This window comes from Zingiber officinale, chromosome 4A, assembly GCF_018446385.1.
Source record: "Zingiber officinale cultivar Zhangliang chromosome 4A, Zo_v1.1, whole genome shotgun sequence".
NCBI lineage: Eukaryota > Viridiplantae > Streptophyta > Magnoliopsida > Zingiberales > Zingiberaceae > Zingiber > Zingiber officinale.
Window position 1 is genome coordinate 150,489,933 of NC_055992.1, and position 22,394 is coordinate 150,512,326.

General features: G+C 37.0%; 1 protein-coding gene and 2 non-coding genes across 12 annotated transcripts in view; 2 read left to right on the forward strand and 1 right to left on the reverse strand.

Moving 5' to 3' along the window:
• LOC121971669 (WASH complex subunit 5-like) overlaps positions 1-15,942 on the reverse strand; it is a 69,342-nt gene extending 53,400 nt beyond the window's left edge. For 9 of the 10 annotated variants that reach the window (XR_006109191.1, XR_006109190.1, XM_042523041.1 and 6 more), the window contains exons 1-10: positions 15,717-15,942; positions 15,205-15,379; positions 13,258-13,926; positions 12,246-12,389; positions 11,912-12,010; positions 11,702-11,827; positions 10,687-10,749; positions 10,119-10,235; positions 9,583-9,693; positions 381-544 (exon numbers count right to left, since the gene is read on the reverse strand). Coding sequence is in view for 8 of the 10 variants with exons in the window: in XM_042523041.1 (XP_042378975.1) it covers positions 381-544; positions 9,583-9,693; positions 10,119-10,235; positions 10,687-10,749; positions 11,702-11,827; positions 11,912-12,010; positions 12,246-12,389; positions 13,258-13,926; positions 15,205-15,379; positions 15,717-15,916 (1,868 nt within the window). In the remaining 2 variants the exon portion in view is untranslated. The remainder of the gene's footprint in view (positions 1-380; positions 545-9,582; positions 9,694-10,118; positions 10,236-10,686; positions 10,750-11,701; positions 11,828-11,911; positions 12,011-12,245; positions 12,390-13,257; positions 13,927-15,204; positions 15,380-15,716) is intronic. The other variant, XM_042523046.1, reaches the window with a different exon arrangement.
• Positions 15,943-16,751: 809 nt separating this feature from the next.
• Positions 16,752-16,832, forward strand: TRNAL-AAG. Its single transcript has one exon. It is a non-coding gene; the product is annotated as a tRNA-Leu (tRNA).
• Positions 16,833-16,910: 78 nt separating this feature from the next.
• TRNAL-AAG lies at positions 16,911-16,991 on the forward strand. The gene has a single exon. It is a non-coding gene; the product is annotated as a tRNA-Leu (tRNA).
• The last annotated feature ends 5,403 nt before the right edge of the window (positions 16,992-22,394 follow it).

A 22,394-nucleotide genomic window follows, 5' to 3' on the forward strand; every position in this document is an offset into this window, starting at 1 on the left:
ATTTGACTTATGTTCTAAATTGCACCTTCTAAAATGTGCATATAGTTAGATCTATAATACACTCATGCAAGAATAAGAACAAACAAATGTTAGAAAATACCAATGGGTGGAACTTTCTAGGGAAACAATGCAACTTTAAAAAAAGATTAGCAGTGTTTCACTTCAATAAGAGTTGCATTTCAAATTGAAAATAGGCACCTAGGCATGAGGCACCCAACTCAAGGGGATATGGAAAGGTCATGACAAAGGCAACCTACCCACATGACATATCAAGAAATATGAACACGTGCCATAGTGGAACAGGTCCAAACAAAAAACCATTCAAGTTGAATGAGAAAGAGAACCACAATAGTTTGAGGAACTGAAAGATGCATGGAAACCTTTGACTCTGGGCAATGCGTGAAAGTGGCACATCCATCCATTTCTTAAATTTAAGGAAGAACATGTGCAAAATTCGCATAACTGAAGGATCTCCCTCAATCATCCTGCCAAGAAGTCCACCTAACCTTGAAACATACCCCCATGCATATGTGGCATCTGTAATCTGCAACATAAAAATGTCCATGCAAAAGGATAATAAAAAACAGCAAATTGAAGGTTAAGATTAAATATAATATGAAGTAATCTGCAAATGCAAAGTTGAATGCAGCAGGTCACTGAATCATTTTCATAGTGGAATACACAGTTGTTAATTGTTAAATAACAGCTCAAAATTGGAAATGTTGAAAACCATGTGAATGTCCACTTTGGTTAACCAGGATGCTTGAAAGGTGCTGCAAAGTCACATTTAAATGTCGATATCAAATCATGACAGATTTTTCACAAAAGACACCCCATACTTTATAAGATAGTATTACAGTTGCAGTTCAACCCCAACTCGAAAAATAGTTAGTCTCGCTACAAAAATATCTATATCTACTCTCCCAGTGCCTTCTCCAAAAGTTTTACTAGATATTTGGGGCCCATCAAAATTGATTTTCCACCAAAAATTCCGAGCCAAACTACACCCTGGTCCCAAGAAAAAAAAATAGTACTATGTACCAAAGATCCCATCCATGCATGGGACAATTGGCTTTTAGTTATATGATGTGATACTGTACTTGTTAGGTGCAAAGATAATTTCACACACAAGTGATATACACTTAGTTAGGGCTCTTTGTTTCATGGAAAGATTTTGCAAAGGAAAACATTTCAATAAAAATAGACATCGTGATGATAAAAATGAGATTTTTTTTTTTTTGTTGATGGTTAGTCAATGGTGGGAACAAGGAGAATGATAAGAGAAGTGACAGTATGGATGAAGGATGGAAGTAGCACCTTGGAGTGTAAAGCCACCTGATGTTGTATAGAGAGATACTTACAAACGATATCAAAGTACAATTGTCACATGCATTTTGTTTGATTATGGAAAGAAATTTGATTAGTTGATATCAAGGTTTAAAATCTCAGGTCATCCTAGAGTTTCGGTGTGTAACTGGAATGTAACAATTTCAATACCATGCCGAAGTGCCAACGAATACTATGGGTTTAAGATCTCAGGTCATCCTAGAGTTTCGGTGTGTAACTGGAATGTAACAATTTCAGTACCATGCCAAAGTGCCAACAAATACTATGGGTGGCAAATTGATGATGGAGGAAGATGATTAAGAAGAAAAGAAAGAAGCGAACTCAGGCATGTTAGGGTACATACTTGGGTCAAGTTTTAAACTATCATTCCATGCTAGAGTTTTAATCTCTGACTCAAATAATACAAGCTCAGCACCATGTGGTGTTGACACTCGATGTTTTGGCATGTCGAGATGAATTTAAATGTATTCAATCTTTTCTTAGCTATAGTCCTTATTACATTTATGAACTTCTTCTAAAACATGAAAAATATTCCCTAAATTGGTTGAGCGCCCATAAATTGATTTGAAGAAATACAAATGTCCACTAGATGAGACCGGCTATATGGATTCTTCTACGCTATTGGATTCTATCATCATCTATATTTAAATAAAGTTTATTTTGTTTTATCCTTACTAACCAAGTCTTCTTTGGTCTTCCTATTCCTCATTTAATGTGCGTATTTGTTTCACATCGCCTATATGGAACATTTATTGATTGTCTAAGTATATTTTCATACCACCTTATATGCATCTCCAAGAGTTTAGGTTACCGCAACAACAATGTCCATTTCAGGTGGCAATTAGAAGGTGAGATTCCAAGTGGACTTCCATTGTGCCATAGAATGTGCAACTTCATCTTATTTCTCATTTTTCTTACTTTGCGCGGTCAGTTAGAGACTAAGCAGCTAACCAGAAGTCCTCTTTGTTGGTGCAATCGTCCTCGAGTCAAAGCTGACCAATTTGACTAAACTCGGGTTGGTCCGAGCTTATCATGGGAGGACCAGATACTTGATTGAAAAAGCCCGAGGTTAGGTAACAGAAAGTCTTAACTGAAGGTTAGACAACGGGAAGTCCTAATCGGAGGTTAGGCAAGGGAGAAGTCTGCTGAATGGCTAGTCCTAACTGGAAGTTAATCAAGGAAAAGTCTAAGTGGATCAAAGGTTGACCGTGATCAGAAGTTCAACGGGAAGCTGGCAAGGAAAGTCGAAGTGGTCAAAGGGTGACAAGACACTTGGTGATTAGAAGTCCAACAGAAAGTTAGCAAGAAAAAGTTCAAGTGGATCAAAGGGTGATCGAAAGTCTAACAGAAAATTGACAAGAAAAAGTCTTATGTGGGTCAAGGGACACTTGGTGAAAAAGGCCTGACAGGTCAAGGTTGATTGGATACTAGGCAACGGGAAGTCCGAAATAATCACGGATGACTTTGGGGTTGGACAAAGGAACCCTAAACTCGGGTTCAGAGTTTAGAGTTTAGGGTTGGCAATTGATTAGCTCAATTATTAGCCCAAGGCTAATCGATTAGGCTAATCAATTGGGAGTCTTTTCGCAAGAGCAGGACGAAATCGATTGGGCTTAGTCCAATCGATTAGGCTAATCAATTGATAGCTTTTTCACAAGAGCACAGTGAGGGTCGGAATCAATTTTTTAGCCAATCGATTGGGCTTATCGATTAGAGTGTTTTGGTTGAAATCGATTGGTCAATGGCCAATCGATTGGTCAATCGTCAATCGATTGAGGCAATCGATTAGAGTGTTTTCATAAACAACGAAAAGTTTCAGAATCGATTAGAAGCTAGTAATCGATTAGTATGGCTCATAAATCAATTAGACGGGGGAAAAAAAAAACATTTTTTGAACGATCGATCTGACGTGGCAATCAATTAGGGGTACGGCAGCGTTTTCCAACTGAAAGAAACCCTATAAAAGGGGATGTCGCGAAGAAAACGAGCTCTCGGTTCTTGAGAAGTTTGAAGCAAAGTGTTACTGTATTTCCAACCAATCAAGTGGCATTTCCAAGCAACAAAATAGCAAGCTAAGCTTGATTTCATTATTGTAAAGCCGATTTTGATTTCCTTTGTATTTGCTTTTGCTCTTCTTGTTGTATTCTCGTGTTCGAATTTGTATGAGGCTTCTCCGCCTCAGAAAAGTTTCCGAGGAGGTGTTCATAGTGGATGTTGTGTGTGAGTAGACCCTTGGATTAGTCACCTCACGAGGTGGATACCAAGTAAATCCAAGTGTTAGCATTGGTGAATCTTTGCTTTAAGTTTCCGCAGTCGATCAAGTTCAAAGAGCGAAGTGAGCTATTAACCCCCCCCCCCCCTTTCTAGCTCATAAGCAGTGTTCTAAATAGCGGTCGAGGCGGCCGCTTAGGCACCGCTTAGGCTGGAAACGGGCATCAACCGCACCACCTCAAGCTGAGGCGGTGCATTAGGCGGTAACTCACCTTCTTCTGCCACAACCACGCCTGGAGTCGCTGCTGCTGCCATTTCGCCATCACGACACGTCCGAATACATGGCTTGGGCCCGACGATGAGTTTGGATGCGTCGCGCAAGCCTGGACATGGCGTCTGGCCCTACGACGCGTCCGAACACGTCATGCAAGCCCGGACGCGTCGTCCGAGCTTGGCGACAATCCTGGAAGCATCACTCGGGCCCAACAATAGGTCTCGACACGTTGCTCAGGCCAATGATGCGTCTAAACTCATCGCGCGGTCCCGACGATGTGTCAAACTCGTCGCCCGACTGAAATAGAGTACGCGAGTAAGTTGTAAGTTAGGGTTTAATTAAATTATTTTATTTTAACAATTTTAATCATAACTATAAAAAAAAAAAGGCAGTCCGGTGCACGAAGCTCTCCCTATGCGGGATCCCGGGGAAGGATCCATTGTACGTAGCCTTACCCTACTTTTTGCAAGAGGCTGTTTCCAGGATTCGAACCCGTGACTTTGTGGTCACAAAGCAACCATTTTACCGTTGCGTCAAGGCTCCCCTTCAATTTTAATCATAATTATGATTGGAATAATTTAAATAGACTTAATTAAAACCTAATAAAATTATCATCTTAATTATATATATATATATATATATATATATATATATAATTGTATTTTTTTTATTTTTAAATATTTAAGTTTTAATTAATATATTTGATTAGAAGTAAACATTATAAAGAATAATGATTATTTATAAAAAAAAGTAAAAAATTTAAACCGCTTAGGCGGCCGAGGCGGTAGGCGGTCACTGACTGCCCCATCACCGCCTGTCGCCATTTACAATACTGCTCATAAGTGTCCTAAAAAGTGGTATTAGAGCAAAGTCGCTCTTCACTGGACTAATCGTTGGAAGGAGCAAAGAGCTAGAGGAAAAAGAAGAAGAGCCCTAAATTTCAACAAGTCAAAGACTTAACATCAAAGGAGCTCAAGTTCGAAAATGGATTCTCGAAATGGGTTCGGATATGACATTTGGGCACCTCCACCTTTCGAATTGGGATGATTCGACCAATGGAAAGTTAGGATTGAGAACTTCTTCATGATGAACATAGAGGAATGATGTGTTTTAATGGAGATATTTGAAGCCCCCGTGGATAGCAAAGGGAAACTCCTTAAGAAGAGCAAATGGACTGAGGTGCAAGTGAAGAGATCCGAGGTAAATGATTAGGTAACCAAAATTTTAGTTAATTTATTACCTAACAATATTTTGTGCAAAATAGGTAGCTATGAGGATGCAAGTGAGTTACAGAGAAAATTAACCAAGCTTCATGAAGATTCATCCTCAACATAAAGTGAAAAAAAAAAAATTCAACGAGGGGAACTTTTTGATTTAAGAACACGAGGATTCGGAGGTTGAGAGGCGTTCAACATCCGAGGATATTGAAGAAGCAACAACCTCAAGGATTGAGGGGGAGAGATCATTGACACTAGAACAAGAAGAACCCTCAACGTCCAGAACCAATGAAGGATCATGTGCCGCCCTTACAAACAAAGATATAATAATTTCAATTGCTAAGAATAAAGATCACATCATTTGTTTCGAGTGTAAGGAGAAAGGGCACTATAAAAACAAGTGTCCAAAATTGACCGAGAAGAAGGTTCAAGTGGCACCCCAAGTCTAGGAAAAATCAAGGGATGCTAGAACCTTGATACGAAGGGGCAAGGAGCATATAGTGTGTTTCTTGTGCAATCAAAAGGGGGATTATTAAAATCAACGTCCAACGAGACATCAAAGAAGAAACAAGGGAGGAAGCTTAAAGCCAAAGGGGGCTTCTAAGAACAAATCTAAGATACCACTAGTTAATGGTTTCTCTATTTCAAAATAATAAGCATGCTAGACTTAAATTTTATGATTTTAGTGCATTTTATCATGAAAATAGGAAGCATAATATTTCTAAGGAGAATTATAAATCGTATCATACTAGAAAACAATATAGGCAAAAACCATAAAGAAGTTAGACTCATGCCAAGAAAAAAATATGTCCAAAAGAAAAATGAAAAATCAAAGTTTGAGGACTTAAGGTTTGAAAATCATATCTTGAGGTCAAGACTTGAAAAAATGAAGAAGATCCTAAAGAAAATGATAAATAATGTCAAAGGGTCTGAGAAGCAAAACTTAAGGTTAGGAAGACAAGAGTCATTTATGGACAAGAAAGGTTTGGGATACAAACCTAAGTCCAAAGACAATGTGTCCTCATACCATAGAGTTCTATATAGCTATGAAACTAACCCTAGGTCTAGGAGTCAAGGCAAGGTTATAAGGGAAGTTATCCCTAGAGTTGACCTTGAGGAGACTAGTATGACTAAGGCTTCTAAGAAGCCTAGAAAGTCATTAGGAAGGTATGGAAGTTATCTGGTATCTAGTACACCAAAGAAGCACCAATAGGTATTGGATTTCTAAGAGTGTGATTGTTTCACACTAAATAGGTTTAGAGTGTGTCAACTCTAATTTGAAGGGTAGTTAACACAACCACGATGAAGTTAGCATTTTAGGGCATTTTAGGGCATTATGACATCTTGAAAATGAGAAGTTAATCTTTACTCTTAAGGAGTTTGAAATGTGCCAATAAGAAACTTGAAGTTTTGAGCATAATCAAATTGGCACAAATATGATAAAATTCAAAGGAATGTCAAGTTGGGATTTGTAGTATTTTCTAGGGAGACAGGGCAGCTTATGCCTATTTTGGCTTAACAATCAATTGATAATACTTAGATAGAAAATCTAAGTAGTTTTCTTATGAGCCATAAATACCATGATTGTGTGCCCTATCACATGTCACAACATCATATATTATATTCATATTATTATGAAAAATACTACATGTCATGTCATACATATATCATTATTTATGATGATCTTTCTTTTAAAAGTATGCATTATGATGTATGCTATAGTCATTGTCATGCATTGTTTTTAATTCTTAGTAATTAAGGACAATTGCATTAATTGACATTTTAGATAGAATGGTCAAAGTTAAAATGTCTAGTTAGCGATGTATGATCCATTAGTTTAGGGAAAACCAATGTTTACATCTCACAAGACTAGATGACTTGTATGTGCATTGAAACATTAGATACAAGAGAGATGTTAAGAGAATGAACAAACCTATGTTGATTTAGTGTTTTAGTTTCATCAAAACACATAGATTTGTGAAGTAAATGTGCAAGTCATGTGTATTTAGCCCAAAGATCGTGGTTGAAAATTATTTTTGAAAATCATTTTGGAAAATCTTGGAGAAGTTTATTTGTTGATAGGAATCACTATTGATTAGTTAGATACAAAGTTCGAGTGAAACATTGAAGTTTTTAATAGTTTCCAATTTTGAATCATTCTTTAAAAAAAGGGTATACTTTCATAAAAAACTATTTTTCCCTGATAATATATGGCATAAGTAATGTCTACGTGAAATTTTGTGATTTTTCAAATATCATAGAATTATTTATGTATTTCTGAATTTCAATCAGAAATCAGGGCACCATTGTCAATTGATTGGTATGTGCTATAATCGATTGACAGAGCTGCCAATCGATTAGCACAAACCAGAATCCATTGGTAACTGATATCAATTGATTGGGAGTTGCTGATTTCGATGGTCGATTAAGCCATGTTTAGCTAATTTATTTATCCCTAACCCTATAAAATGTGTGGACAGTTTAAGGGTAATTTTCTTGATGAAAATAAGAAAAGAATGGTTAAAGGGGACAAATTTAGAGTCAAAGAGGAGGTTTAGATTAAAGGTTGAATTTTTAACCTCATAACTTCAATTTTGGGATTTTCTAAAGGTTTAGGAACTCCAAAATCATTGTTGATGCAATGATAGAAGTTGAAGCATACTTTAAGGGGAGGTAACCCTTAAAGGCATGATTTGGAAATGAAAGGAGATTTGTAGATGGATGTATGCTAAGGTTAAGTATTGAAAACAATTGAAGGTTGGGAACCTTCATTATAATAAGAGGAATGAATCTTGGAGAAGATTTTGATGTGTCAAAGGGGAAAAATGTAGGATTTAAGTTAGGAAACTCTCATTTATGCTTTGACATAGGATAAAGAAGGAAGTTGGGCTAATATGGATTAGCCTAACTTAATCTTATTGTTAAACATCAAAAAGGGGAGATTATTAGTGCAATTGTTCTCGAGTCAAGGTTGACTTAGTCCGAGCTTGAATTTCGATGTTTGACAATGTGTAAGAGAACAGTCAAGTAGGTCAAGGGAGGATCGGATACTTATCTGGGAAATCCCTAATCAGAGGTTAGACGTCAGGAAGTCTTAACTAGAAGTTAGGCAACGGGAAGTTCTGACGAGAAGTTAGGCAGGTGAGAAGTCTATCGAGTGACTAGACATAACTCAAGGTTAGGCAAGAGAAAGTCCAACGGGAAGGTTGGCAAGGGTAAAGTCCAAGTGGGTCAAAGGTTGACGGAACACTTGATGATTGAAAATCCAACGGGAAATTAGCAAGGAAAAGTCTAAGTGGGTCAAAGGGTGACCAGACACTTAATGATTGAAAGTCCACAAGTCAAGGTTAGCCCGATGTAGGCAACGGGAAGTCCCAACAAGTCACGGATGACTTTAAGGTTGGGAACCCTAATCTTGGGTTCAAAGTTAAGGATTGGGCAATCGATTAGCTCAATCGATTAGCCCAAGGCCAATCGATTAGGTTAATCAATTGGGAGCTTTTTCGCAAGAGCTCAGTGATGGTCGAAATTGATTAGGCTAATCGATTGGTACTTTTTTGCGAGAGCACAATGAGGGTTGGAATCGATTGGTCAATCGATTGGGTCGATTGGAGTGTTTTCGTGAGAGCACAAGTGAGGGTCGGATCACTAACAACAGAAAGCTTCAGAATCGATTGGTTAATTAATTAGAAGTTGGTAGTCGATTGGTATGGCTCATCATTCGATTAAAAAAAAGGCAGCCCGGTGCACGAAGCTCCCGCTATGCGGGGTCCCGAGGAAGGATCTATTGTATGCAGCCTTACCCTGGAAACAGGATTCGAACCCATGACCTTTTGGTCACAGAGCAACAACTTTACCGTTGCGCCAAGGCTCCCCTTCGGCTCATCATTCGATTAGACGAACGAAAAAGAGTTGTTTTTTTTGAATAGTCGATCTAACGCGGTAATCGATTAGGGGCAAGACTAATCAATTAAGAGGCATTTTTCAATATGAAAGAAACCCTAAAAAAGGGAGTGTCGCGAAGAGAAGGAGTTGCCAATTCTTGAGAAGTTTGAAGCAAACTGTTGATGCTGCATTTCCAACCAATCAAGAAGCATTTCCAAGATAGCAAGCTAAGCAAGATTTCATTATTGTAAATCTTTTTCAATTTCCTTTGTATTTGCTTTTGCTCTTCCTGTTGTATTCTCGTGCTCGAGTTTGTACAAGGCTTCTCCATCTCCAAAAAGCTTCCGAGAAGGAGTGGGCCTTGGATTAGTCATCTCAAGGTGGTAGATACCAAGTAAATCCAAATGTTAGCATTGTTGAATCTTCGCTTTAAGTTTCCGCTACCAATCAAGTTCAAAGAGCAAAGTGAGGTATTCACCCCCTCTAACTCATAAGTGTCCTAACACTCCTTAATGTTATTATTGTAGTTCTAACTCCGGTGATTGTTTTTCTTGTTAGTAACCAAAAGAAAAAAACATCTACAACAACATACAAAATATTTTGTGATTTTAGAATGATGAATGGTAAGCCGAAAGAATGTTGCAGTACCACAGAAAATGTCAAGAGAGAATCATTGCTTAAACTGTTAGCTTTGATCATATCTTGCAGATGTTTTTCCATCTCCAATAAAGATTTCTTTACTTGTAGGTTTTCTTCAATCTGAAATGTAGAACAAAGAAAAGAAAAAAAAAACTCAATAATTGCAAGACCAACTTAATTCTGCTAAAAACCAATACTCAAAAGAACAACTGAAAAATTAATAGTACATATATTTATGTTAATTTTACAGCTAATTATTGCAAGATACAAGACTATTCAACTCCTTTAAGCATCATAAAAGAAACATTAATTATATTAAATGGCAAAGTACAGAATACTCTCTATAAAGTCCTACTACTCAATTTATATGCTTATACCAATTGGTGTACACAGTATATTAAGTATATTACTTACAATAACCTATCCTGCCTGAAGTTCCAACCTGTCTATTGTCCCCTTGGCACAAACAGTGTATTAAGTTTTTTTCTTTTTTTTTTTTGCAAAAACAGTATAATAAGTATATTCTTAATCAGTAAACATATCACCATCAATGGTGACAAAGATCTCACTTGGTGCAACTTCAAAATGTCCTTTAATGCAGATATAATACGATAAACTATCCTGCCTGAAATTCCAGGTTGTTTATGGTCCAATGAGTAAACCTGTTGAAAGAAAATGTACATTAGATCATCAAGAAAACATAAGATTACCATGAGATGAATAGATGGATGAATAGATGGCATGCAGACTGTATCAGTGACTCCATGTTTAGTGGCATGTTAAAATTTTAAATGCATATTAACATAATCATAGATTGATCATTCCCACTAATTTATCCATAGATTCACAATCTACCTATAACCACTGAATAGATGTCAACTAGCACCTGCCTCAAGAAGTAGGACAACTATTCTCAGGACTAACAGTTAGGTCAGGCAATGTACTACTTAGATATATCCTACTTCAATATTGATACACAAAGGAAAAAATTCTCTGGATTTATTAGAAACAGCAAACTAGTCAATAGCAAAGCTTGTGTTAAACTTTTGCTCTTCTTTCATGATGTTTCCGACAAATATACAAGAAAATAATAGAGATAGTGCAATCGCAAACCTCCACAGACAGCTTTTCGAACCAATCCTTCAAGTTCTCATTCTTAATCTTGCAGGATGAAGCCTAAAACAGATAAGAAATTGATTATGGTTAGAAAGATGCCAAAGCTTAGAGGTAGTTAAGTAAACTAGATGAAAGCTCCATTATATTTATTTGATAAATCAGATGTTTCAAAATGATGTGATGCATACGGCAACACAAAACTCTACAGCATTAGATATTTGGCAATAAAAATAACAAATTCTGGCAACCAGAAATCAACATCAATTAGCTGCATCAGTCCCTGCTATTTGGGGCAGCCACATGGATTGTGTCCTTAAGGCTATATGATTAGTAATATCTAGATCTCTTAAATCACTTTTCTTTTTATAAGTAAAATTCTATAGCACGAATCAGAGTACAAAAACCAGTCTTTAGGAGTTCCTCATGTCTAACGAAGTATCAAGTCCGAGAAAACACCCAGGGAGATCAGATCTCTTAAATCACTTGTATTTACTTATGTTAACCAGAGTTTTTTATCCCCTCAAGCATTCAACTATGCTCAATTCAACTTGTCTAATATAAATTATGGTGGTCGTCTTTGAACAAATCTTCATACTTATCATATTTATTCATTTTAGGTTATATTGGATTTTAATAAGCCAAAACACTATAAACAAATGACTATCAAAACACTACTAAACCATACGCTACTAGATATTGAACAGCAATTCTCATAATCTCATGAAAAGCATCATGGAGAAGCACACAGCATAGATTGAAACAAATAGTGTGCAGTATCATTGGCAAAGTTAAGCTTGTAGCTAAGGAAACACCTATATCTCTCCTCTGCCTGAATGTTGAGAAAAAGGATGAGTAACTATCAGGAATATTATCCTTTTCTTTTTAGTTTTTCCTTGAATAGAATTGCACACCAGATCTCACTTATACAAAATCCTTTCAAAAACTATCGTTAACAAAGAATTAAAAGATAACTCGGCAAACTATTAAATTGCATCAAACTACAAGTATTTACCCAAGATCTGGACAGGTAGCCAGATAGTTCTTCAATGCATCTAGAAACACAATGTTTCTTTTCATGCCAAAAAGATTCCTTGTTTTCCAAAAGCTCTACAAATAGTTGTTTCAACTGAAATTCAAGCTGTTTTAAAAAAAACATGAATAACTTTCTGTACTTTATAAGAATGAATTTCACTAATGAGATGTCTTAGTGAAAGAATGTTACTTGGGAGGTCCTCAATAGAAACGCTAACAGGCAGTCTTCATCAACTTGTTCTGCAATCCCTACAGAAGTAACGATCTCCCTTAATTTCCTATCAATGCACTACAAGTTAAACAAATATCAGAATAGGTAAGAAGATTTGTAGAAAAATCAGTCAATTAAGATTATGGAAATTGGCAAGTGAAATAGAAGCTAGAAACAAATATCATTTGAATAGTTGTCATGTGTTTATAAGTATTAAAAAATTCTCCTTTCAAGATCATCAAAATGTAGATGCAGTCAAAGTCAACTGCTAAGAATAAGGAAAAGTGAATGTATAATTTAACTCAGAGCTCACAATTCTATGAAGCAAAAGCCAGCGCAAAGCAACATTGCAGTCTCTGACCAGTGAAAATAGGTTCTGAAATCTATCCAACACGTAATCTTTGGTCAAAACCCCATTAGAGAGAATCAACTCTATCTCAGATGATAGGTGTCTAACCTGCAAAATAAGTAGAAGTATTTTTATACAACCAACATGAAACAAGAAATAAAAGGGAGATTAATGACTAAATTACAGTGAGTTACAGGCGTAAGGGCAGATATGACATATTCCTCTGTCCTAATATGGTAATAAAGAGAACTAATAACCAATAGGGTAGTTATCAGTAAGAGATACAGAGATTCCTGAAGGTTTAAAATCTGAGATAGATGGAGAGAAAGTAATTCGTAATACACAAGGGCAACCAAAAAGCATTCTCCAGTGTACAGATTGAAAGAGAATAGAAACTAGTGTTTCCTCATATGAAATAAAGAAAGATTTATATAATTCATCATCGTCCACTAAATGGCCCATTTACTCTGGTAAGAAACATATAAACATGCACTTTTACTCAGGTATCCTGAAACCATTGCTTAAACAGCACAATAATGTTACCGCCGAGGATAAGAACCAACCAAATTATGCTAACTTGGGTTTTAGAGTACCCGGCCAGCAAATTAAAAAGAAGAAAAGCACATCTTCACTGATAAGCTGCATAAACAAAAGGAGATTAACATTGACCTAACAGATAACTGATAGAAAGCATCAATTGAAGCTATAAACAACATGCAAGCAAGCAATTCAGGTTAAGGTGGTAATATCGAATTCACTTATCGTACAGAGATGGTAAAATGACTCCAATCTACTTTACTATACGTTAATGAACAAATACCTCTACCATCAAAATTTGGATCATCTATAATAGCTGCTCTAAGGAAAAAAATACAGGCATTAAAAATGAAGGATAGACAAATATATGTTCCTTGATCAGAAATGTAGCAAACAACTAGGTCTCAAACTTCTAAGAGATAAAAGTACAGAGTCCAACCTTCTTACAGTGATTTTGGCAGCAGTCACGTACTAATGTGGGAGAATGACAAGAGGATAATGATGACTTTGCTTCTTTAAAGGCATCCCATGAAACAAACAGATCCACCGCGTGGTGCAAAAACAAAGGAACCACCCAATGGTCTTTGAAAAACCGATCAACAATTTCTCGCATGATAAAACCATCATGCAAAAACTCAGGTGAATAAAACAGTAGAACATACATGCATCTGCTCTGCAATGACAGTGCCATCGAACGATGTTGTGGATCCGGATAGTGGCGTATTTGATCGTATAGGTCAGCATTCCGTAGAGCACAGATGATAGCATCAACCACTAACTTAGGAAAAGGAAATCTTGCCAAAATATCTTCAGGATTCTCTATGTAAATCGTTGTTGACCTTAAAGAAAATGGATTAACATCATACTTCATGTCAGAAGCAGCTCGATGCATACGGCAAAATGAGCATATGTGCTTTATGTTAGGAGAATTGAAGCAGCGACTGAAGCGTAAATGAGTGACCAGAAGTTTCTCCCTTAATAAACCACCAATTCGGTGTTCCACCAATAGTAGAAAGCATCCAAAGAGTTGTATGGATTCTGTTAATAGCTGTCTGCTACATTCATCATCGAGCACACTATCTAGAGTACACTGCAAAGATAACCCTTCCTGTGCAAAACACCATTCTTAGCAGCCTTGGGGAAGAACAGAGAAGTAAAACTCAGAAAATTATAAAAAAAAAAACTGTGTTCTTATCCGTTTACTTCAACAAAACCTATTTAGAAAAAAGACCATGAAGCAAAATAGCAGCTAAAGTGATAAGGCAGTGTATCTTGGATTTTATGCAGAAAATACACTGAGTGGTCATAAGAACTGAGCTACGATAAAATGGTCCAGTTGAGTTTGTGATCTTCTACAGAAATCTTATTCTGCAAAGTGTAGTTCAGCAAACAATAGGGGTGGCCATCCACAAACAAAAACCAAAAAAAATTCAAACCAAACAAAAATCAAACTGAAAAAAGTTTATGTGCATCAGTTCTGTTTCAGTTGGATATTAGCAAAATAATTCAGTTTCAGTTCAGTTTGGGTTTGCATTTGGAGCATAGTAAATCCATAAAACCAAACCAGTAAGGCTATGTTCTAATGTATCTATATATGCACATACATATACATGTGTATAGATATACTTATCAAGTTAATAAATTTGAATTTATTATTTGATGGATTATTAAGTATTAGAAGTTAAAAAGAAGTTATTTTATTTTTCTGTTTAAATTAAACCAAACTGATTAGTTGATTTGGAATAATGTGTTTTGGTTCAAGACTACCTAAAGGCTTAAAAGTTCAATTCAGTTTGGAATCGCTTGGCAAGCAGATAAACTAAATTGTCTACCCTAGAAAACAATGACATAATCGCTAAGTTTATTCTAAACAAATTAGTTGTTCACAATCATTGGGTTGCAAAAGCATCATTAGGTAAGCAGCTAAAGGATGCAAAAGCATCGTCAATTAAAACTGTACTATGAATTAGGTTGCTTCTTACTGTTATTTCCCATGTTGACTTTTTGCACTACTCATCTATTTCCTTTCCACCTGCAATCCACATGTCCTTTTCCCTTTTTATTTTAGCACTCTTTTTCTACTTACACTGAATCTGGTGGGTATTGCTGCCACTAGTTCTAAAAAAATCATGCTTATCATAATTTGTAACAGGATAAATTTAGAACAACTAAAAACTAAAAAAGGGCCAGCAATAACAAAGTCATCAGTAATGTGAAACTGAAACGTCAGAATATGTCTCCATAACACATAAAACATTGTCTTACAGGAAGATTTTACATTGTCAAAAACTACAGTCGACTTAGGGTAACAGACAGTGGGGAGAAAATGACGAGAGAGAGAAGTACATGAGCTTTGGCATTATCGGATTAGCACTATTGACCTTACCTGCATGGAATCCAGGTACCTAAGGAGCTCCAAATAATACAGGACCGCGCCATTTGCCAAAAGAAAGAACCTTTTCAAGAATTCTGAACAGGATTCACGAACTTGGTCTTCGAGTGCTTCTAGTGCAGCATTTCCCTCAATCCTTGACTCGAATGCACCAGGAGAGTCCAAGTACCTGAAAACAGATAGTATAACAACTACGAAGCAGCTGGACATATATATCAATCATACTGGAGCATGGTGAAGCTTAGTCAAAAAGAAATAGGACTCAAAATGATCAAAACAAATGCTTATTCGGAAGATAAGTTAAATATGATTATACGTCTACAAGAAGTCGATAAAGAAATCGAAGGTAGATGGGACGATTTATCCAGTATAAATAGATCGCAAACAAAGAAGAATTATGAACTCAAATCCAACACCAACCCAACAACGCCATACATTTTCCTGACCAACTACAAAAATAAATTTCAGCTACAATAATCTGGTACACTAGGTCACGACCGGCGCACCTGAGATCGAAAAGGACGGGATCGAAGCGACGATCGAGGAACTCGGAGGGTATTCGATCCGAGAGAAGGAAGAGCTCGGAAATCAGAGTTTGAGCTCTACTGCAGAACTGGAGCAGCTCTGGGTGTAAGGGACTGCTTCCATCGCCATCGCCGTCGCCGTCGCCTCTATTGGGCTGGGACGAATCGGATGACGACGCCATGCTTGTGTCCGTTCACAGGCTCCAAAAAAAACTAAAGGGCAAAAAAAAATGAAAGACAACTTTCACTTTGCCTCCAAAATTTATAAGAAATTTGACTTCGCCTCAGGGGATTAAAATAATACTAATTTTTGTTATACCTCCAATCTTATATAAATTAAATCTTAATTTTATTATTAAGCTTTTTAATTTAATTAGATAAATTGATGTAATTTGTTGAAATTAATTCTTCAAAAGTTAATAACAATCATTTGAGACACCAAGCATTATCATTTTAAAATTAAAAGAGTGTGCATTCAACTCAAATTAAATTAGATTAAATCAACATTTTCCATATTATTTTTCTAAGATCTTAGCAATCTTAAAAAACCAGTAAACCAATTGAACCATTTGTTTGGTTTAGATAGATTCACTAATTATAAATTTTACAGAGTAAATTATAGCATATACATGTAAATATAATAGAATAAATTAAGTAAATTATAGCATATACTAATTTGAAAAACAAATTGGCTTGGTGTACAATAACTAAACTAAAAAAAATGGATTTTTTAGCACCCTGTTGGACTTTAAATTAAACCGAACTTTAAGTCAATCTAGTGAAAATCAAACAAACTCGAATATTAATTTCAGTTATTGGGAAAAAAAAGTTGATATCGCTCCCCTACAGCTACACAATAAAATACATATAAATAAATCATGGTGGATATTTTGTTCTAACGCATGGTCTATGTATAGGAGGTATAGGAGGTCAAGCACCCGACAAGGCATTTTGCACCCACTAGTCATGCAGAACTAATATATTCATTAATAACAAAAACCGCCCCAAGATAACATTGTTGAGATGGCCGAGTTGGTCTAAGGCGCCAGATTAAGGTTCTGGTCCGAAAGGGCGTGGGTTCAAATCCCACTCTCAACAATTTTTCTTTTTGAAAATGTTTTTAAGGCCCATTTATAAACTGATTTAGATCAGTTAAATCTGGCCTACCATAACATTGTTGAGATGGCCGAGTTGGTCTAAGGCGCCAGATTAAGGTTCTGGTCCGAAAGGGCGTGGGTTCAAATCCCACTCTCAACAACACAGTTTTCCTTTTTGAAAATGTTAAGGCCCATTTATAAACGGGCTTAGACCAGTTAAATCTGGCTTCCGTGAACTCTATCAAATTGGAGTAATCGTTTTACGACGAGAATCTAGAGAAATTTATGTATAAATGGAACACTGCCATGCAGATTAATACCTAATAAATACGAACTAAAATTGAATTAGGGTTTAAATTTTAAATAAAATAAATAGTTTAGAAATCTACTTTTGAATATAGGCTAACATAAGGAAGATCTAACATTTTTTTTTTAACTAGCACCATATATTTAACTTGTTGGATCCATTAATTATGGAATCATGATGAGATGATCGATCCAACTTCATAAAAAATTCCCATCGATTATAAAAATAAATCAAGAAGTGTGCATAATGGGCGATCCAGTAACCCAATATCTTAGGTTTGTCATCTAACTTGACTAAAATATCCTACAATTTATCATAGCTAGAAATCAAATTTATAAGTACTTAGGAGATTGCATAAATATTTTGTCGCTACATCATAGCTCAGGTGGGAAGATCTAATAGTTACAGAAAAAGGTGATAATTCTCACCCTGAACCCCTCCAAAACTATCTCATACAATCTTAAAGGGAGATAAATCACGGGAGACTTGTATTGGGTCCTTTGCACGGGTTAGCAAGGTCAATCCTTATTGTCTAAAGGCTCTAGGTGAAACTATAAATTATGCCCCAATTTTATCTTCCGAGCACTACTTCTTTCAAAAAAAAACAGTATCCATTATAGAATATATACACCTATAAAAAAACACACAGAGGTAACTTATTTAAAGTGTCTTCGTGATACGCTTTTAAAAGTAAAAATGTGAATAATATTATCATATTCAATGTTTTATAAAATATTATTATCAATACATAAAAAATGCTAATCCATTTAGTCTATCTTGAATTATTGTGGGACGTAAATAAGATTATGTTAATTTTAATTTTGGAAACTTCGTTCGACATATGCCACTATCACAAATATTATTAATAATATCTTATAAACAATCATCACATTTGGAAACATATTCATTATTTTTAAAAATTATAATTTTTGAATAAAAGATAATTTTTTATTTGTTTCATAAGATTCACTTAGTAACATTAGTTGTAAAACTTATAGTTCTGAAAACATATAGTTCACATCAATATTAGAAGTATCATCATTCTTAAAGTATTTTCAAAATTCATACAATAACTCATCAATTCATCATCATCCAATGAAATTAATTTTACAACATCATACAAGAACTCAGATATAGATAAATATTGCAAATGTTCAAATCTACTCTTCAATTGTACAAGAGCAATATCAACCACTAAGATAAAATAATCTATTTAAAAAGATTTTTCCGGTGATTTATTTTCCCTTTTAGTGTTAGCAATCTCATCAAAATATCTCTTCCTACACATTTTATGTTTTGTAGGAAATACAAATTTAATTTTCATATTAGATGATATTTTTTTGCATCAACCATAGTAGAAGCAAAACAATTTTCTCTATACTTTTAAAAAAGGGAAACAAAACCAAACAATTATTTTACAACAACATCAAGATGCATATCTTATGACTGTCATTTTTTGTTAACTAAGTTAATTTTATTCAAAATATCATGCAAATAATAAAGTTCAATATAAATTCAAAACTTGAAAGTTCACCGAATACTAAAGTTTCAACATCTCTACTTAATTTGTTGTCTTCACTTATTTCTACTAATTTGAAAAAAGTTTATCTGATTTGGGAAGTTTAAGATAGTATTGCTTTGACTGTTTCAATATGACTTTCCCATCTTGTAGTTGACAATGATTTTAAAGTCAATCTATTAATATATTCATGCAAAATATTCCATCTTTTTATTGAATTATAAAACACAGTATACATACATTGAAATGCTCAAAAAATAATTTCATTTTAGCACAAAAATTTGTCATGTCACAAACAACTAAGTTAAGAGAATGAGAACCACATGACATATAAAATGTTCTAGGATTAATATCAAGCAATCTTCTTTGTACACCTTGATTTTTACCTTTCATATTAGATCTATTATCATAACTTTGCCCTCTCTCATTATCAATATCAAGTTTTAAAGATTATAAAACAACTTGCAATTCATTGAAAAAACCTAAATTAGTTGTATTTTCTACATTTACAAATTTTAAAAAGTACTCTTATATTTTAATTGAAATCTCTGAAATATCTACACATCTTAATATGAGAGTCTTTTGTTCTTTGTGACTTGCATCCAGTGTACAATCAAGAATTACTGAAAAATATTTTGCGTCTTTTACTTCTTTTAATTATTGCATTATTAACTTTGGAGGCTAGAATAGATATTAGCTCGTTTTAAATTTTATGACTAAGATAATGATAATGAATCTTTTTATTATGTGATCTTGCCCGAAAGCGTGAAGCTGGAAAGCTGGGAGGTGGTGGCTTCGCTGACCGAACGTGGACTTCGCTCCGCTCTGCAAAAACAAATATGTCAGTGCCGGACTAGGGAAGGGATTCTCGGCATTAGCCCTCCAACACTCAAGTTAGACACCAGAATGTGGAGAAAAATGGAGCAACAGTAGCAACAGTAGAACTCAAGAATAATGCGTACCTCCGCTGATGATGGACCTCCCTTTTATATAGAGCTCTAGTGGGCGATGTACATGCTTCCCAAAGCATGGACACACTCTCTAATATGTCCTATGAAAGGACCTGTCAGGAAAGTACCTCTAACACCATATCTTAATAGGGATGCATATCCCTAACAAGACAGTAGAAGCTTCCGTCGTACAATCTGTCTGTCGACCATGCCTCGTGTCTATGACACTACCTCCCAAAAGAATATCGAGAGATACTACAGTGGTCTCGTTGCTGGGCCGAGCGAGGTAACAGCTTAGCCGGGACTCCGCTCCATCTGCGGCCAAGTCCCGCTGCTTGGCCGAGGGGGGTAGCCGCTCGGCCGGGACCTCTCCACTCTGACAATCTCGGGTGGCTCTTCCATGCGGTGACTGTGTAGTAACATGTCTTCTCCCATACGGACTAGCTATTCAGTCTCCCTCGACGTCCTGCTACTCCGTATTGAGTGCCAACTATCTTACGTCTCATCTCGAGTTGGACAGTTGGTTTGCTTGAACATGTCACACGCAGGTCGGGCCCTGACTGCCTGACCGACCATTGCCATGGTCCTCCATTCGGACCTCTGGCACCCGGATGTTGACCACCTTAACTTTGACCTCCATTTTAGCAATTGGCCCCGTGAGGCCTCCCCCTATCGCCGCATCACAAGTCTTCCCCTTAAGTCTAGTCGAAGGAGGCTGCAAGACAAACTGACTGTACTAGTAGAGTCTTCGATGACTCCCACGCCTTTACCGTTCGGCTTCGCATTGTTAAACTTGGTATATAACTGTCGCTCGACCCAAGCCTTTCGAAGTAAAATGTGTCTCGACCGTTTAACTGTGTGATAATCACTTATACGTGCCACTTGGAAAATGGGTGGCAACAGTTGGCGAAAAACTTTCTTTTCCTATTCTTGCACTCCTCGGCCGAGCGCCCTAACGTCAGCTATATTTCTCAAAGACGATGTAAATATCTAATCATTATGATTGAGCACGCGACTATACCTTTTAATTAAACCTCATTAATGTCGTCCGGTGGTTGAGTGTCATGTGTTATTCTTTCTACCGCCGCACGTTTGACGTGATAGATAGATATCCGCTGGCGATGTGATAGACGTCTTTTCAAATTCAATGACTAGATCTTCTCCTAGTTTTTCGCAACCTTGGATCGGATGACTTAGGTCGAACGGTCGCGATGTTTAAAAACCTCGCATGCGTCGTCGTCTTCTTCACTTCGCATGCCTTTGTCTTCGATCTTCTCGGCGACGTTTCGCTTCTTCTACTTCTTCGACGATCCTTCCTATAAGCCTCTTCATTTTTTCAGTCAAATCTTTTCATTATTCTTCGTCATCCTCCTTGTTTTTTATTGCAAGCTCCTCACAACCCCCTGCCTCCGTCACTGGGCTCTAGTACACTTCCATCGAGTCCAGGTCCGATGAGAATGATGCTGAGAGTTTGAAATCTGCTTACGAATTTTCATCTGACTATCAAATTGTTCTTCCTTCTGCTTTCGACCGGCTGCATAAACCACTACCAGGTTTTTCCTATTTCTTTAGGGACCACATCACTGTCGGTCTGCGGTTCCCTGTCCACCCTTTTTTCTTCATGGTCTATAAATATTTTCGTATTTCCCTTAACCAATTAGTGTCGAACTCTTTTCGGCTACTGTGCGGGGTCGTCGTCTTATTCCGCCTGCACGACATTCCTCTAACTCATCAACTCTTCCATTATTTCTATTATTCGAAATTATCCGAGCCAGAGACTTTTCTCTTCCAAGCCCGAGTGGGCTTAGTCTCCTTTAATAAGATGTCATTCTCCAACAAACATTGAATAGACTACTACTTCTTCGTTCACTTTCCCGAGCTGCCAAATTTCCCGACCAGCTGGCAGCTAGAAGTGTCGAACCCTCCGGAGCTCAAGAAGTACAAAGTTGATCGGACTATCTCCATGCAGCCTCCAACTTGGTCGGTCAGAAGTACCATATCCATAAGTTGCTGCTGGAGGGCATCCTCTTTGTGTTCGGCTTGAGTATGATCCGCACGAATCTTTCGTCCAGCCTAGGTATGCTCTTTCTTGTCCTAGTCTTTGAATCTAACTAATTTTTCCTCCTTTTGTGTAGCTCAAATCATGTTGCGACACGTCTGACCGACAAGTGCAAGATCGCGGACATAGAGATCAACGTCGTGGCCAAACTAGAGGGTCATGGCTTGTAGCCGGTCGGTTCCCACTAGGATCCACTCAGCGAAAGTGAGGAAGTGCCAGCGCAAGGGAGAGAAGCAAGACCTAACCGGATGGCTGGCAGTGGAGCAGCTGGTGCAACCGACCTTCCACCAGAGCGACCCCCGGTACTTCCGATTGTGGTGGCCTCCAAGTCGGCCTCTTATGGGGAGCCTCTGATAAGCTGAAAGAGACACCACACATAAGTTACCTCCCAATCCACCACCTCCACTATGCAGACCCCTAATCGAGCCGGCTCACACCTTCCATCCGAACGGGGCGAAACTTCGACACTCGCTCCTCCTGAACAAGCGACGACCACCCCCATATGTCCCTTTCCTCTGACCAAATGTCGTCGTTGTCCGGGCTACCCTAAGGAACCCTCTGTGCACCACCGATCACCTTTCTGCCACCTACATCTCTGCCGACTGCCAGAAAATCTCGCGTCCGACTGACATCAGCAACCCAGTTGACCGGCAGAGCAACCTCCGCCCCATCTACTCCGAGTGACCAATGCCAGGTAACAACAATTATCCATTTGCCGACAGACGAAT